The sequence below is a fragment of the Cygnus atratus genome, chromosome 3 (genome assembly GCF_013377495.2).
Source record: "Cygnus atratus isolate AKBS03 ecotype Queensland, Australia chromosome 3, CAtr_DNAZoo_HiC_assembly, whole genome shotgun sequence".
NCBI classification, from domain to species: domain Eukaryota; kingdom Metazoa; phylum Chordata; class Aves; order Anseriformes; family Anatidae; genus Cygnus; species Cygnus atratus.
This window is the reverse complement of record NC_066364.1, coordinates 91072706-91089466: the sequence shown is the minus strand read 5'-3', so window position 1 is coordinate 91089466 and position 16761 is coordinate 91072706. Positions and strand designations below refer to the sequence as shown.

Genomic DNA, 16761 nt, shown 5'->3' with positions numbered 1-16761 from the left:
ACAGCCCCGTGGGTCTCATGGGGCCCCTTCGGGGTCCCCTTTTGCAGAGGAACACATTTTTGCAGCACCAGCTAGAGAAGCGTGGTGTAAACTGTGATGGCAATGCAGTCTCTCCCTAGTTCTCAGTGCATTAGCCACATGCCGACTTTCCAGTTGGCCCTAATCATTTGCAGGGTGAGAGCAGGCACCAAGGGGATTATAACAGGTATGGGGCTGCCCAGCAGTGCTGTTAAGAGGATCATCTCTTTCTTACTGCACTCATGTGGCCTATGCTGACATGGTCAGTGCTTCTCTATCAGATAGTAGGGGTCATTAATTTCGGAACACCTTTCTCTTCAGGTTCTCTTCTGCTTCTTTCCCACTTGTGTCAGTCAAACCAACATCCACAAAAGCATGCGTCCTAGATGGCTCATCACTCAGATGCACCGGGCATCCAAAAGGGAACAGAGACCTGTCAGTGTCAGCCATCTGTGAGCACTCCTTCCTGACACTCCCTGAATGTCCAAGGTGTCTGTGTGACCACAGCTGGCTCAGTTTCGGGTCGGGTTTGCCATCTGTTTTGTAGCTGTTAAGGTAACAGTGGCCTGTTTCCACCTGTGGGCACCTGTAGCCTTAGGCAGTCGTGAAGGACCCCTCCGCTATGGGATCTTTATGAATTGCTTGCCCCGTGCTCCTGCTATGAAGACCACGGTGGTAGAGCTCAGAGAGCACTAGTTATGGTTTGTGAGGTGGGGATTCTGCTTAGAGCAGCCTCTCTGAGGCAGAACATTGCTCAAAGGCCGAGTCAGAGATGATTCCTTCTGCAGGAGCCTACAGGCAATCCTCACGCCGTGAGGAGAAATGCCCCGCAGTACCTACTGTGAATGGCTGGCGGCTGGCTCATGGACAGAGCCCAGTGCCCTTTGCCATGCGGAATGCCCTAGCTGCCTCTCTTTCCTCAGTTGTACTGTTCTGGGAACAACTCTCATGATTTTTATGGGCTCCCTGCTTTCTACCGACGCACACTGAACTGGGGCAACTGGTGGATGGCCCTGCTTGGCGGCACCGTTCAAGACATGCCCGGCTTTGGGCCCACGTCTCCAGGCTCAGCTTTCACCCCGCTTCTGCCTTGCTGTTCTCCCTCCCCATCGCCCTTGGCAAGCGGATGCTCCTTCCGTGCCCGGCACTGGCTGCAGCTCTGCTGTTCCTCTCGGACATCGCCCGCAATGAGAAGGGATGGATGGGTGGATGGACGGTTTTTTTCCAGCTCACCCATCTCCTTCTCTTGGTGTAATAAGGGGCGATGCCCAATAGAGGGCACTTGAGCCTCTTCCCAGGCGGGGCACGCTCCTGCTGCGGCACAGGGGAAGGGAGGCCGAGGTGGGCAGCACAAATCCCAGGTGATTTCCAGGGGTGAAATCAGCGCCCCTTTCCTCCGGAGAAGGCTTGGCCGGGCCTGCCTGGTGGGGCCTTCCGCACCCACACACATTCCTGATCTCACATCTGACGGTGTGAGCGGTGCGCAACGGGGAGCGCAAGCTGCAGGGGTGTTGGGTTGTCCTCCAGGCACGATGGGAAACAGCTCGGAGGGGATCTCTGCATTAAACTAATCCTCGCTGCGTTGTCTTCACCCGCCCTGCCGGTCTCCCCTGCTGCTGGTCAGGATTCCCACAGAGGAATGTCTCTGAAGGTGGGGGAAGATACGGCACCTCAAGAGCTAATGCGGTTCTCCAGGAGTGTTTTCTCCATGCCAGCAGCAGGCAGTGACATGTGGGTTTTGTGGAAGTGAAGCAGGATCCTGCCACAGCCCTCTTGCCCTCTCTGTCACCACAACGCAACTTGTTCTTGCAGGGGAGGCTTGCCACCCGCCTCCCTTCGGCTCCTGGCCTGGCTGCCAGGAACTTAAGCAGGTTTTTGAGCAATGCTGGAGCAGGCAGGTGGCCTTGTCATAAATGTCATGCAATGAATTTTTCATGTTTTTATCAACTGACCAGAGGAAACTTGGCCTCTCTGACTGGGTTTGAGATTTGGGTTTGGTTTGAACCCAGTGTTCAGATCAAAACTCCAGGAGCGAGAAACCCATAGGAACCAAAAGCCAAGCAAACTGATCACATGAAATGCTTGGGAAGTGAAACCACTGAATTTTGCATAGCTCCAGCAGTGTGATCTGGTAACAGGCTAGGTTACACTCCGGGGTAGTCTGGGATCGTGCAGCCAGGGGCCAGGAGGTACAGCTTGTGTTCTTGGATCTTCCACAGCTTTCCACTGTGACCTTCAGAAAGTCAAGTAATTTTCCCAATATTAGTTTTCTCCATTGGAAAAAGGAGAAAACTTGCTCCTGGAAAGTATTATGCTATCCTTGGGTAGAAGTTACATGGTAATATTCTGCAGCCCATATGTGTTTCTGATGCATGGTGCAGCAGCATAACCCGCTGGGCCCAGCTCGTGTGTCGGGCCTTGTTTGTGGGGCAGGGATCGCATGAGGAGGAAGAGCTGTGGCAATAGGTTGCCGCTCTTCTCTCTGCAGGGGCTTCTTTTACTACGGGGCTCTGCAATTGCTTGTTGCTGGCTGCAGCAGCGCATCCCCGTATTGCGTTCAGAGGAGATGCCGGGTGCTGCAGATCAACGGGGAGCTTGTGATCTGATCACAATGCTTCTGGCGTTGTGGTTGTGGAGTTGTGGGGTGAGAGACAGGCCGTGGTGCCGCCTGTCATGAGCAGCGCTGGCCTGGGAACAGGTTAAGCGGCCCAGCAGTGAACCCACTGGGCTGCGGTCACTGCTGCTGTTTTGCACCTCGGTGGGGTGGCGTGAGGTCAGGTGGAGGCTGCGAGGCATTTGCGGGTTTGGGGCAGGTTGTGCTGGTCTGCTGCAGGGAGCTGCTTCAGCTTCTGTCTGTCCGGACACAAACAACCAGGCCCTGGAGCGTGCCTGTCTCAGTGCTTGAACCCGGAGAGCTCGAATACGGGAAAGAGATCGTACCCAGTAGTTTAAGCTGACTGTGGTTTATGGGTTGTATCTTACAGACCATTACGGGTGAAGCCACTGGCTCCGGTGTCTGAATAAGGAACAAATAAAGGCCTGGGGAATTTGGCTTTATATGAAGAAAAAAAAAAATCTTAAGTGACTTTCACCAGGGTAAGAAAATGGTAAGAGATTCTCAGTTGTCAGGCTTTTGGATGTACCTTAGTTATCAGCTAGGGGTCAGGAGTAACTCATACCTCACAACAGATGCGCTGTTGCATATCTACATGGAGGATTTCTGCTTTCATCTGGCCTTTTATTCTCTCCTCGTAGGGGCAGGATGCCAGGCTAGTGAGCTGGTATATGCAGTTACCTGTTTTCCTGTGTTCATGCAGTAAGGAAACAGAAGAACCTAGAACAATGAATGGTGACTTGGAGTCTTAAGATTGGATGGTGACTTCAATTTGGTGTGAACTGGGGGAAAAAACAGGTGAAAATAAGTCCACAGTGTGAAAGCAGAATTCAGAGGGCAAATACAGTTTACGAAGTGAGTTAGTTTACTGCTGCAGGCATCTAAGGTGGCACTACTCAGAAAGGCAGGGAGGTTATTTTCTGGCTCAGACTCTGCCTGTTGCAGTCCTTCAAGAAGAATACTTTGCTAACTGGAGCTGGCCTGAGTCCCTTTCCCCTAAAACGAAGATATTATTTTTCTTTTCTGCAGCATGCAGTTTACAAATGCTCTTTCCTTATCTTGTTACAGGCGTGCTGGCTGAGAACGGGCAACTGATATGTTAACCAGCCTGTGCTGCTCCAGAATTCATACGTGAGCTGAGAGAGCTCTCCTCAAGGCTTCTGGACTTTCCCCAGGAGAAAGGCTGGGACACAAGGCTCTGCTGGCCCCAAGGGACTGGTAGTGGGTGAAAGGAGCCATTCACCTAGACACGGGGAATTTATATGGCATGGAGTTGGCAGTGCCTAAAAGCCCTTTGTTAGTACTGCTAGCTGGTGCCTCTGTGAAACCTGTCGGTGGCTTCCTGTGAGTTCAAAGTGGCTGTAAGCATATCGGTCAACCCCCGATAACTTTCCTGGCTGCTTTGCCAGGGAGCTGGTGGGGAACTGGCCGGGGACACGGGGCACTGGAAGAGCGACTGCTGCAGCTCTGTAGGGCAGCTGGTGCAGTAGGAGCCTACGCCATCCTGGTCGCACTGCGAGGAGAGGCAGTGGTGGTGGTTTCCCTGCTACTAGAGGCCTGTTATAAGTTGTCTGGGTGACCGGAGGGACTTGAGGTGGGATGCACAACTGCTCCTTGTGGACCTGTCCCCCGCTGGAGCAGGGGTAGGATGGGTACCTCTACCTGGGGGCAGGCTGCAGGTGAGAACCCGGTGCTGTGTCACGGAACTGCAGGATGAACGAGGTGGGAAGGGCCCTCTGCAGGTCCTCCTGTCCAACCCCTGCTCAAGCGGGGCCACCTACAGCAGGTTTCCACGTGGCTATTGAAGATCCCCAGGGACGGAGCCCCCGCAGCCTCTCCGGGCAGCCCTTACCGGCGCTCCCCCCCCTCACAGCACCGCAGCGCGTCCCGCTGTCCGGAGGCCGCCCCGCTGCCTCTCCCGGCGGGCCCCCCCGCTTCACAGACCCCTTCTCCATCCCCCCGTCCCCTCCCGGGGGGCCGGGGCGCCTTTAAGCGGAGGCCCGGCCCCGGCAGCGCCGCGGCCCGCCCCGGCCGCCCAAGGGGCGCCGCGGCCCCGCTGCGGGCAGAGCGCGGGGCGGCCGCGGCCGTGAGGGGCCGGGGGTGCGGGCAGCGGGCCGGGGGCGGCGGGGTCGGGCCGGGCGCCGGGGGGGGGCGCTGCCGTGAGCGGGCCCGGCGGCTCCTTGCGAAGCGTGGAAGGAAAAACTAACCCCCCCCCCCCCAAAAAAAAAAAAAAGAGAGGGAAGTTTGGTATTTATTTATTATTATTATTATTAAGGTTTTGGGAAGGGGGGTCCCCGACCGCCTTCCCCCCCCCCCCCCCCCCAGCCCAGCCGCTCGGCACATGCGGGTGCGTGCGTGTGCCGAACCCCTCGCCGGCTCTGTACCATGCTGAAGGTCCTCACCAAAAAGCTCAGGAGCCAGACTCTGAACGAAATCCAGCCCTTCCAGCTAAAGGTAAGAGCGGGGCGCTCTCGCCTCGGTTGCTTTCCGCGTCGGACAGGTCCCGAGCGTCGGGGGCGGCAGCGGCTCCTGACTCCGCACGCTGATTTTGCTGGGCCGGCTGCCTCTCAGCCGGAGTGCTCGGGAGGAGCTGGCCCAGGCTGCGTTCCTCTCGCCGAAGTCCCGTCAGAGCCCACTCCGGCAGGTAAAGGCAAATGTATCTGGCTGTTTCTCAGCCTACAAGTGTTTGCTTTTAATGGGGTGCACGTTTAGCAGCGGAGGCAACTGCGTGTCCCTCCAGGTACCTTTGTGCGCGTGTAATCTGTAGCCTCCCAGCCCTCGCCGGGCTAGAACCCCCCTGTGCTAGGTACTGTGCAAACATGATTTGCCTGAAATGCCTTTCAGCTCAGTATTTGCATTTCTCTCCATGCTGGTCCAGAAGGCTGGAATCTGAGCTGAAGTTTGCAGTCTGGCTCCGTGCATTCACCCATGGCTTTCCCAACTCTGCTTATGTTCATGTTTAGCATTCAAACGAAAAGCTGGGATCACAGATACAGGATAAAGAATACCTAAACCTTTCCTGCCAAATGCATGGAGGAATTTCTGAACCGTATGCAATGGGGCAAGCATGGAGTCACAATGAGCTTAGTTACAAAAGGTTACCGGGTTTGATTCAGCAAAAGTGCTGTGAATTGAGGGGTACGCCCTCAAATCAGCAAAGTTCCTTTGGACCTGCATCAGTGCTGCTGGAAGTGTAGTGCCTGGCCCCAAATCCAAGAAGGGATGTGGGAAAAGTGGCAGCCCTCGTTGCCTCGGATGGGGGCTGGGGCTCCATATAGCAGGCTCTGGTGGAGTCTTTTGTATGTGTTACACAGAGGCGGATTGCAGCGCGTCTGCACTTTTGCACGGTCGCTCTGGACAGGCTGATGACAACTTTGTTAGGAAAGGTACTGATGGTGCCTCAAAGTTTTCTGTGCCTGTGTACTTCTTCGGTAAGATCCTGTTGTTCTAGGGGAAGGCATGCTTAGATCTTGTTGTTGGAAATAAAATAGACATTGCTTTGTGGTGGATGGATTCAGTGCAGAACACCTCTGTGCAGAGGCAGTGGGGGATTTCTTTTGAATGCTGTGTTTCTGGGGCTTGTGGCTGGGGTTGCCTCCTTTAGCTTAACTGTTTGTCTCTTGGAGCTGCAAGTTCTGAAACCATGAGATGCTCTGGAAGGAGCTTTTAGGGATACACACCCCCCTCAGGATGCTTGGGGGCGCTCAGGGAAACCCACAGGAGTGGGTATCTGCAGCCATTTTGTTCTTATGAGTGCCAAGGTTTTGTGCTGGAAACAGGTGGTCTGCGTTTTTGCAGGCTCAGCTGAGAAGACAGACTTAAGCTTGTGCTGTCACTTGCAAGCAAGCCTAACACATAGCCCGTCAGGCTGCGCTGCAGCCTGCTGTGGGGAGTGGTACAACGACTGGTATACATGCATACGGGCAGAAAGCCAGACTTTCAAACTCTGGGTTTATGTGTGTTTTACAGGCCGTCGGGGACCCTGTGCAGCCACCTGGTCTTATTTGAGCTTTGTACCGGCATAATAATCACTTAACAGAGCATGCAATGCTCTGTCGTAGGTGTTGGGCCAGATCTCTTTGCAGGTGTGGACGTGGGAGAGGTGCCACAAGCGGTGAGCAGCGTGGGAGCTTCCCGTGGCTGCGCTGTGCGTGGAGCCCGCAGTGAGTCGGGATGTGCTGCACCATCTCTGTCCTGCCCTCGGGTGTTTGCGGGGCTGCCAGGCACAGGCTGGGCTTGTGTCCTCTCAACTGCCTCATCTTCATCTGTGAGGTCTGCACAGGTGTGTGCATATTTTGGCATGCATGGTATGTGCCTTGTTTAAAAGGCCCCATCCTGCTGTCACTGAAACCTAGTGAAAAGTTAGGTGTGAGCATAAAATCAGGTCTGCAGTAGTGTAAATGGGGAATAAGCAACTAATTTGGGTTGGGTATGTACTGATCTCCATCTACCACCGAAACCAAGAGCTTGCTGAGCTTTAAAAGCAGTGTGGTTAGCAGCTGTTCTCCTTCATTACCCACTTGCTTTTGCACTTTATGACCTTTGTTGGAAGTTCCCAAATTCAAGGGAAAACAAACTGCTGTTGTGTTTCAGGCTTGCAACAGCACTGCAACCAGGCAAAGTCCTGGGAGACTGTCCTTGGGTAAATTGTCAACTCATTTTTGTAAACTTGGGAGATTTGACTGACCTTGGCTTGGCATCCAAACTTTGGGAACCTTTTCAGGATGAAATTTCTGCCCGCTCTAAAGATCTCATTTTGGTACTGTGTCCTGAATTGATCACGTGTGCCTGTGATGGGTCTTTCTAGTCTTCCCCCCGCTCGCAGAAGATGAGCGGTTGCCGTTGCATCAAGTAAGCGAGTCCAGGACGCTTTGAAGTGATAGTAATGGACTTTTCTCTTTTTTTTCTTAATAATGGCTGTGTAAGTGGGAGCCTTACGTCTCAGCCTGTCGTTCTACCTCTTGCTTCCACGGTCTGGTGTTACTTGCTAGAGATTAGGCCAGATTTGGAAACCTCCGATTTCTGTCTGGCTGTTAGAAATCGAGTGCCAACAGCAGATCTGAATGTACAGGTTAGGGATTATCTTTGATAACAGGCGGCATCTGGGTCTCTTCCAGAGCAGCCTTTGTGGGACAGGAGAGAGGAGTGAGGAGAGGAGGCTGTGCCACACGGTAGTGACATGCTGCAAATAAGGGCAGTGAGAGAGGCCTCAAGACCTGATTTTTTTTAACTGTTTTTCCAGTATTACAGCCTAGTATTATTTTTTTTTTCTTTCATAGCTTTGGACTGGTAGCCCTTCTTGAAACGTAAGTCAAATTGTTTGGGGCAGCTTTTAAAACGTGTATCCTGGGGTTGCAGTTTATGAGATGGAGTCCTGATACTGAGCCCTCAGAAGTGCTCTCCAGCCGACTCAGTGAGCTGTCTACAAACGAAACACCTTGTTCATCCCCACAACCTGGGGCAGGGGTTCTCAGACAAATGCATTTCTTCCAGATCCCTCATCGACTCTTGTGTCCCCGCGCAGTTATGTAGTGGATCAAGCGTAGGTGTCTGTTTTGTAGCTTTGCTTGCAAGCAAGCTCCTTGGGGCAGGGAGCATCTGGTTGGAACAAGTCTGCACATTGCCAGTCAAACTAAGCCCTTAATTAGTGGCCTTAGGTGTTATCAGAATGGAACAGTTGGATTGTGGTGTATAAAATCAACTGGCTGGAACATGCAGCTTAAGAGAGCTCAGTGCTTTAAGGGCGGCAATTCCATTCCAGCTTCGCTGTCAACACAAACAACTTCGGAGGCGATGCAACTGATGCTTTAATCCATAGAAGTTGCCAAATTACTCGTGTATCGGGCACACTCCTCTTTGGCCAGGGTTAGAACTGCTTAGGACACGTTTGTCGTTTCCTTAATGTAGATCAGCGAAATGAAGTCACATGTGAGGCTGTTCTGGTGACAGAAGTGCGTTCTCTGCTGTGTAATTCTAGCCCTACGCTCGCTTAAAAGGGAAGTGCGAGGCACTAACAAAGCCACCGCGGCAGCTCTCTCCGTGTACCCTCGCAGCCAGTACATGTGCGTACGCAGCGATGGGGACCAGCAGTTGATGTCAGGTATTTCTGCTGGCGTCTGCATCTGGAGGCAGCTCTGAGACTCGGTCAGGCTGGCTGGCCCTGAGGAGCCACTGGGAATTGTCCCGATCCTGTGTGAAAGGGGGTCAGTCGGCCGTGCACAGTGAGCCTCGGGCTTGCAGACAGCGGCTTGTGAGTCACTGTCCCAGCAGGAGCTGGTTACTCTGCAGAGCAAGAGAGCTAAAAAACTTCAACTTTTTCTTCTCAGATCAAAAAGGAGCAAAGTAGCATCTTTATGTTGACGCACAGTGGGTAGACGCTCAAGGATTACTTTAAGGGCTCATGCTTTGTATGAATGAGGGCAGATTAATTTCCTTCTTTCTTTGGGCTGGCTGCCTGTCACGTGCTCGGCCAGACACTGGTCTTCAGCCTGGCTGAAGACAGCTTGGCGCAGGGAAAACTTAGCTTCATCAGTCCCCCGTGGTGCGTGAAGCTGTTCTCTCCTTTGCAGGTTTTCAGCGCGTCCCGCTGAACGGGTTCGTTGCCGGAGGACTGTTTTACACCGAAGCTTTACTATTCCTCCTATTAACACCTGGTAACAGTGATAATTCAAAACTAAAATGATGTTAGTGAGTTAAAAATGCTGTGGTAGATACTTAGCTGTGGCAGAACAGAGCAGCAAATCCCAGCCACTCAGAAAGCTTAAGTTTCTGAGACCTCTGCCTGAGGCCTTGTAAAATAATAGGTCTGCAATTCTTTCTACTCACTTCTAAGTTCTGAATCTTCAAGGTTTGTCGTCTTTTCTGTGCAGTCGTCCAGCACTGATAATCTTCTGTAACTACTTAATACTAGAGGGTGGGACTTCAGAAAAATCAGATCTTATAGATATGGCGTAAGGGGAAGTTCACTGGGATAGTTCAGTGAGACATTTGCTCAGCTGGCCTTGTTTACGACTTATTTATTTGAGTCTAGCCTATATTTTCATATACGATCCCCCCCCACTGTCACAAAGAAATCTCATGATTTTTCCCCTTTTTCCCAATTCTTGGTTTTATTTGAATGAAAAATTGAATTCTGAAAATGTAATCTTATGTGTTTAACTTTTGCTCTTCAGTGAAAGCAGATTAATCCATTTTACTTCGCTGGACAGTGCAGTTCTACTTAATTTTCTGCTGTCGTGCATCGTCTTCCAGCTCCTGAATTTGTGTTGCACTGTTTGGGATGTTAAAAGTTTTCTCAAGCAGAAATATGGCTTATATTTGAAGTGAAAATAGGAAGCAGACCTAGGTAATCAGTTATTTTTTATGGCTTTTGCAAAGCAGTGGGTTTATGGTTTTTTGTTTGTTTTTTAGGTACAGAGCTTACATCCACTTAGGACCTCTCTGTGGAGTGGCGGTTGGCCCTAGCGTGCCAGCCTGGCCAGCTTCTCCGGCTGTTCCTGGAGCATGTCTGGGGTCACAGAAGTGTTACTGGGATGCCTCAGTATGGGAACCGAGGGCTGCGTTCCCTTTTCAGTGGGAAATGCACTCCCACCCACAGTGTAGGCAGCGCCAGCCCTTTCTACCCCCACGCATTTATCTGGAGCCCCCCGTTCAGTGGGATTCGGGTTGCTGGGTGACCCAACTCGTCCTAGCAACCAGCACCGCAGGTATGTGTGCACTCGGGGCTGGTTTCTTCTGCAGTAACTCTTGTACGTGGCCGTGGGCAGAGCCCGCTCGCCCTCTCGGCACCGTTGGCCAGCGCAGCCGGCCAGCTAAGCTGTTTTTGAATAGGCACCAGCACCACCCACAAGGGCTCAGTGCGAACGCCCAGCCGAGGGTTTAGAGAAAAGTCAATTAGTCGTGACCTTTATCCGTGCGGAAAGCATTCCCCGTGAGGTATGGGCTCTGCTGTGACACAGCCTGCCTCCTCTGTGGCCCAGGCCTAGAGGGAAAGGACGGATGGCCCCATTTGCCCCGTGCCATTTGACAGGGTGCTTCCGGGCATTTCTCTGCTCTCTTCTGTTCTTGCTTCCCAGACCCATGGTAACCTCCTCCCTGCTTTGAGGCAGTCTGGCAGAATAGGACTGCTGCCCCACAGTCCCCTTGGCTTATGTGGGTACAGCATGTGAGGAGCTCACATCGTAGCCTCTCTGGTCTGGCCTTGATAGCCTGATGGAGAGTGAAGTACTGTGGGCACTTGTTCCTGGTGGGCAGCCAGTCACCATCCAGGCTCGCTGTGGTAGTAGTCCTGCTGCAAAGCCCCTTCAGTTTGCCCAGGTTTGGGCTGTGGTGCTGGGAACAGAGATCAACGTCTGTTCTCCGCTGGAATGCATCTTCCAAGGAGGGGTGTCCCTCAGGCTTGGTGGACTGCAGGGTCGTGGCTTGTGTTCCTCAGCAAGCTGCCTTCATACGGGACTAAGATGACTGGGTTGGTTTGTCATAGTGCCCAGCAAACACCTGGGTAAAGCCCTTTGCAGGCCTTTCCTGGAATTGACTCCTAACCCTTGCTCTAACATCCAACATCAGCCCATGTGTGAAAACCTGAGAGTTCAGAGCTAGAAATACCTCTGAGGAGAGTAACCAGTGCACGAGCCTAGGAGCTGCAAGGAGGTTTTAATTAGTAGTATCTCCCACTTTGGGCATGGATGAGGTTTGTTGCCTGACTGCAAGGCAGATGGTCCTTATCTGAATTTAGATTTATGAAAGGGCCTAAGATACCTGGATAAAGTACACCCAAGTACCCCAGCATTCATCCATACCCACAGTGAGAATAGACAGACCTTGGTTTCTGACATTTCTAGGGAACAAGCTGTATTGATTGGCCCTGGGTGGCTGATTAATCGGTTTGACTGGGCTAGAAGCCTGGTTTTTGAGCCATTAGTTTCAAGGAGAGTGGAGAACTCAAGTTGCTAATGGCATAAAGACCCCTCCTCTCCTTTTGTTCAGAAATGGGTCTTACCCTACTTCTTTCTAATGGGGTCACGCTGTTTCTCTAATGCAGGTGCTTTGAATTTGTTTGTTCTAAGCTGATGTTCCTACTTCTTGGCATCAGAGGTCACAATCTGCCATGTTCTGCACGGGTATGATGAGAAGAAAACTTCCTTTGATTGAATGGGGAATTTCCCGTGTGAGGAAAGCTGACCAGTGGTCAGCTAGCTACTCCTCTTTGCTGAGAGGGTGTCTAGATATAAGCTGGGAAAAATATAAAATAATCTTCCCATGTCCTGTTACCCAGTTATTGCACACAAAGCCAAATGGTTGTTCCAGACAGTTGTCTGCAGCCAGCCTGTTTGTGTGCGTTTTATTTATTTCATTCCAGAGTTGGTTATTCAGAAGAAATGAAGAAAGTTCTGTGGCCAAAGGGTATTTAACAGGAGAGACCAGTGGTATTTGGTGTAGAGCATATGAAGCGACATAATGTAGAGGCTTAAAAGTCAACTGCGTCTGTGTGTATGTACAGATACATATATATTTTTTTCCCATAGGAAATGCTTTATTCTGGCTCTGATGGATCACATAGTTCTTGGCAAACCCTTCAATAGTATTTTGCAGAGGGCTGCAGTGTGATGCAGCTTCTCTGTTCTTCACCTGAAATGGTGCTAGCTTAGCATGCAGTGCTTGGCTGCTGCATCAGTGGTTGTCTGTGGTGCGTGAAGTGAGCTGGTGCTGCAAAAACACTGTTGGGTTTTGTTCTGTGCATCCACTCGTGCTGTAATGCTGCACATAGGTGCATGCTCTGTATGGCCTGCTCCATACGTAGGGGACTTCAGAGCACCCATCCCATGTTAGGCCTAGAATCCATTTCCCCCAGTGTCCTATCTTCTCTTGCAGTGGCCAGAAGTGCGCACCTGGGGAGGACAGCAAGAACAATGTGCTTTGGTCTCAGGGACTTCTCAAGACAGAACTGCTCTCTGCCTTAATGTGCCAGTGGACTCCTTTTACCTGAACTTGTCCAGGCCCCAAACCCCACCCCGTGAACCTATGTATAGTCTTTGCATCCAATGCTGTGGCAAAACATGCAGTGGCAATCAGTTTCACACTGCAACTGTGTGTTGCTGAAGGATAACCTGTTGTTTGTTTTGAAGCTGCTGCTTATTAATGTAATTTTGTGCTTTCTGGCCCATACATTGAAAGAGAGGGTAAACAACGAAATGCTGTATTTGTGCCACTCATCTGTAGCCCATCCTTCCGTGGCCTGGATGAAGAGACCACCACCTTTGAACAGATCATCCCAAGTGGGAACCTCTGGGAATCCCTTCACGCCTGTCAGGAGTGGATCTGGTACACAGAGTCAGGGAAAAAATTTGCATTGTCCTACGCCTTCCTTTAAAGACGTCTGACCAGTTGGATCTTGAGGGATGATCCTATGTTACTGGCTTGCTCTGTGGTGAAACGAAGCAAGCCAGGTATAAATCCATGGAGATGAAACAACTTGTGTCTGCGGGCACTCAGAAGGGTTAATGTGGGACTTCTAGAGGCCGAGAAGCCTGAAACGTCTTGTGCGCTCCAAATGCGTTTCCCAGCCTGACTGTAAGGCATTGTTCCTTGTGTTTGCAAATCTGGCTAACGCAGTTCTTTATGGCTCAGCAGAGGTGAATGTCAAGCGAGGTCTCCCAACACAAGCAGCCTCCCGTCAGCTAGCGAAGTACCTCATGGCAATGGCAGTTGCCCTCTCCGGGTCTTGAGAGGAGAGAACGGAAAAACTGTTACCAGACGTGTTGTTTATGCCAGCTCCTGTCAGGCAGCACTTCCCTGGCTGAGGAGACCCACGCGATGCTGGGGAGGCTCTGCGAAGCGCCGGAGAAGCTGGCCTGTGCTAAGGCCCCTCGTCTCAGCACCGCAGTGTCACAGCTGAGCTCGTCCCCTGGGAATGCCGTGCGAGCTGGGAGGAGCGCCTGTAGATCCTTGCGGGCTAAGCAGGAGCGGTTGGTGGTGGTGTGAGCAGCCGTCTCCCGTCCTCTCCTCCCCATACATGTGTGCTCTAAGGTCACCTATGCTATAGGTGTCCCTCCAGGTCTCGGTGTCCCATGTGCTGTCCTCCCCTCACGTCCGAGAGAGTAGTCGGCCCACGATAAATAGTCTTGCTGTCGGTCCATGTGTGGAGCAGAGGTCCAGCAGCAAATGGGCTGGAAAGCGCAGATGGAGCTAAGTCACTGAATCGTCCTGCAGGGTGGGTGAGGCCCTGTGATGAAGGTGGAGCTGCAGTCTTTAATCCTTCAGGCTCCCCCTTGTCTTCTGGCTCCTGTGCTTTGTGGCGTCAACACTGGTGAATAACACAGCTCCCGCGGGATGGGAGCCAGGGGAGTGCTAGGGCTTGGTGCTGTGAGCTGTTGGGAGCTGACCTTGCTGCTAGGGGGTCTCTGCAGCACAACTGTTCTGCAGGTTGCTGCCTCTTTCTGCCACGTGCTCCTGACACTTCGTTTTGATGTTGTTTTCTTTGCTAGTTCCCTTCTGAACTATACATGTGAAATGCAGTCTTTGTGCATGGTGTGAGAAAGGTAGCAGGTGGATCCTAGTCCTCCAGGAGGATCCTTGACACTTGGATGTGATTGAGCCATAAATCTCATTACTCGTGGCTTTGCTGATGAGACAGAGTACCAGAAGTGGAGAGAAAAATACAGTGTGGCACCATCACGTTGAGGTGCCTGCTGGCTGAGGCGGGGCTGTGCTGGGTGTTTGCACTGAGCACAACCTGGCTGGTGGGAGGAGAGGAGGAGGCTTGCTGAGACCTCCCGGGAAGAAGTGGCACATCTGGAAGCTTCGCTTGTGGGTGGAAGTGGAGGAGTGTATGGCTTCTGGTACTGCAGTAAGGGATGTAAACCTTAACCAGCCTCTTAAGCTAGTAACGTAGGGGTAACTGTAAAAAGTTAATAACTGTAAAATGTGCAATAACTGTAAAAATATTGCTACCAGAAAGGATGGTACGCTTCATTGCATGGAGCTGCAGCACTCCCCCGAATCCCATGCTGCAGAATCAGTAAAGCAGAGTGCTCTGGGAAGGTGGGGAGGAAGTTGGAGGATTAAAGGCTGTACTTCCACCTTTGCTGCCGGACCCCATCCACCTGTTGAGTGAGGACTGCAGCCACTTCATTCCATCTGTAATTTCCAGCATCATCACCTGTTACATCATGGCCCCAAATGGGACTGCAGCTATGTTTACACAAAGAGATTCTGTTTTTTGTAGTGGCTTTGAAGGTAAATAAGCTGAATGAAGTTCTCTAACATCTGGGGTGTTTTGGGTACTCTTCGTGTTCTGCCTAGGTGGCTTTTTAAAGTATTTTTTAGTTGCTAGCAGTCCTTTTTGTGTCCTCTTTCACCACACAGGTTTTGCTGGTGGGAGCAGCATGTGCATATATCAGTGGTGTCTGCGTCGGTGGTCTCTGCTGGGTAGATCTGGCCTTGTTCTAGTCTTTTTGCATGTACTGACTTTTTGGAGGCTTATCTTGAGTGGAACTTAAAAGGGTTATCTTGGTTGTGCTGCTCTAACGGTATTCGTGAAGAGCTTCTGGAAACGTACCCGTGGTGGACGTGGAGTTGCCAAGAGCTGATGGAAAAGGCTATTGCTGCGGTTCACCTGATCCGTGTGCGTAAGACCTGATCCCTATCTGTTGTAAACCAGCAGAGCTCAATTGGAGACATGGTCTGAATTCAGCTCCCTGTGATCAGAGAGCATCAGATGTGTGCTGTTCCTGGTGACTTGCGGAGCCCACGTGTTCACACACCGTGCGCTCTTTGGTGCTCCGTGCTGTGCTTCTCCGGGGCACTGGTGAAGCACCGGGACTTGCTGTTGCTCTGTGAAAGCCCCTGAAGTTATTATCTTTAGTCATCCCCTGCAAAATGATCTCAGCTTAGTCCTGGGGAGCAGAGGCGGAGGTTTAGAAGTGGATGTTTGCAGATGCTGACAGCTGCACGAGAGCTGATGTGGGGCAGCTGAGGCAGTGCAGGGCTTGGCTGTGCCGTGTGGGTCTGGTGCGAGTTGTGCTTTGATCAGCACAGCCACGGCACTTGCCTTTGCGTGGAGTCCTCTGATGCACTCTGCTTGCAAATGAGAATCACAAAGCCCTGTCGTTGCTGTAGTTCTAGTCAGGGTTGGCCACCATTGCAACTTATTTCCAGAAGCTGTAGACAGTAGATAAACATGAACTCGCCACGCAAACAGTACCTTCGAGGCACGTGTACGAATTGGACTCCAGAAGGATGAGGGGAAGGAATTGAAACCAATGAGGAGCACCCATCTCCACACCTACCTGCTGCTGATGGCCTCTCAGTTCCGTGTAAGCCCAGCATTTTCATCCTTTAAGGTCCAGGTAACCCCACTTCAGCCCGTTCTTCTGAAAATCAAGTTCAGTCATTGTATGAGAGAACAGAAGCTCAGTTTCCATGTTCTGTGGTTCATTATTCTCCCCACTTGCATCCTGAGAGTTACCAATCACTATGTCACCACACTTGCTGGTGTCTGTGTAAGGTAAGCATTCAGAATAAAAAGTCCTCTATTTGCAACCTGTGGTCTCTGGAGTGACTCTGCCTCCCTCCCTCAGATCTGGGAAACCACTGAAGGTTAAGCAGGCTCTAGGCAGGAGGTGATATCTGACTGTGCTTGCAGCTTTCCTGCAAAAACAGGAATGGCTTTGCTGCCTTTGGTATGGGACAGGCCTGGAGAACATGGCATTGAGGAGTGCTGTGTCCCACCAGCCTGCCGCCAGTTTCACTGACTCAGCCAGACAGCTGCTCTGTCAAGCAGGACGGTGCTCCAGGGTAAGGAACCCTGGATTTGAATCCTAGCCATTTGCTAGGAAATGGCTAAAGAAGTTTGGAGGCAGAGCTATTATGAAAAATTAAAAAGGAAAATAATAGTAATAAAAAAAGATTGTTAGAAGGATTTTCCGAAGTAGGACTGTTATGGTTGGAAACCTAGCTGTTGAAGGACCCCAGCTGTAAAATCCACATGCAGTTAGGGCAGTCATATTTCACTTGTGGATGTTTGAAGGCTGAGCTGTGCTTTTCCTCTAATCTCTAACTCTACTGCTTTTCTTTAGGAGAGAGGAAGCATTACAGCTTGGTTTGCTGGCATTAAGTGGCCCTTGTAATGC

At 51.5% G+C, this 16761-nt stretch overlaps 1 protein-coding gene across 3 annotated transcripts in view; it reads left to right on the top strand.

Annotated features, from left to right (window-relative positions):
• Nucleotides 1-16761, top strand: part of LOC118254720 (uncharacterized) — a 78198-nt gene that overhangs the window by 16816 nt on the left and 44621 nt on the right. The window contains exon 1 of one of the 3 annotated variants that reach the window (XM_035560247.2): nucleotides 4777-5086. The exons of 1 other annotated variant lie outside the window; for it this stretch is intronic. In XM_035560247.2, the coding sequence (XP_035416140.1) occupies nucleotides 5018-5086 (69 nt within the window). In that variant the 5' untranslated portion in view covers nucleotides 4777-5017. Of the gene's footprint in view, nucleotides 1-4776; nucleotides 5087-16761 lie in introns of those variants that run through there. One more of the 3 variants, XM_035560240.2, reaches the window with a different exon arrangement.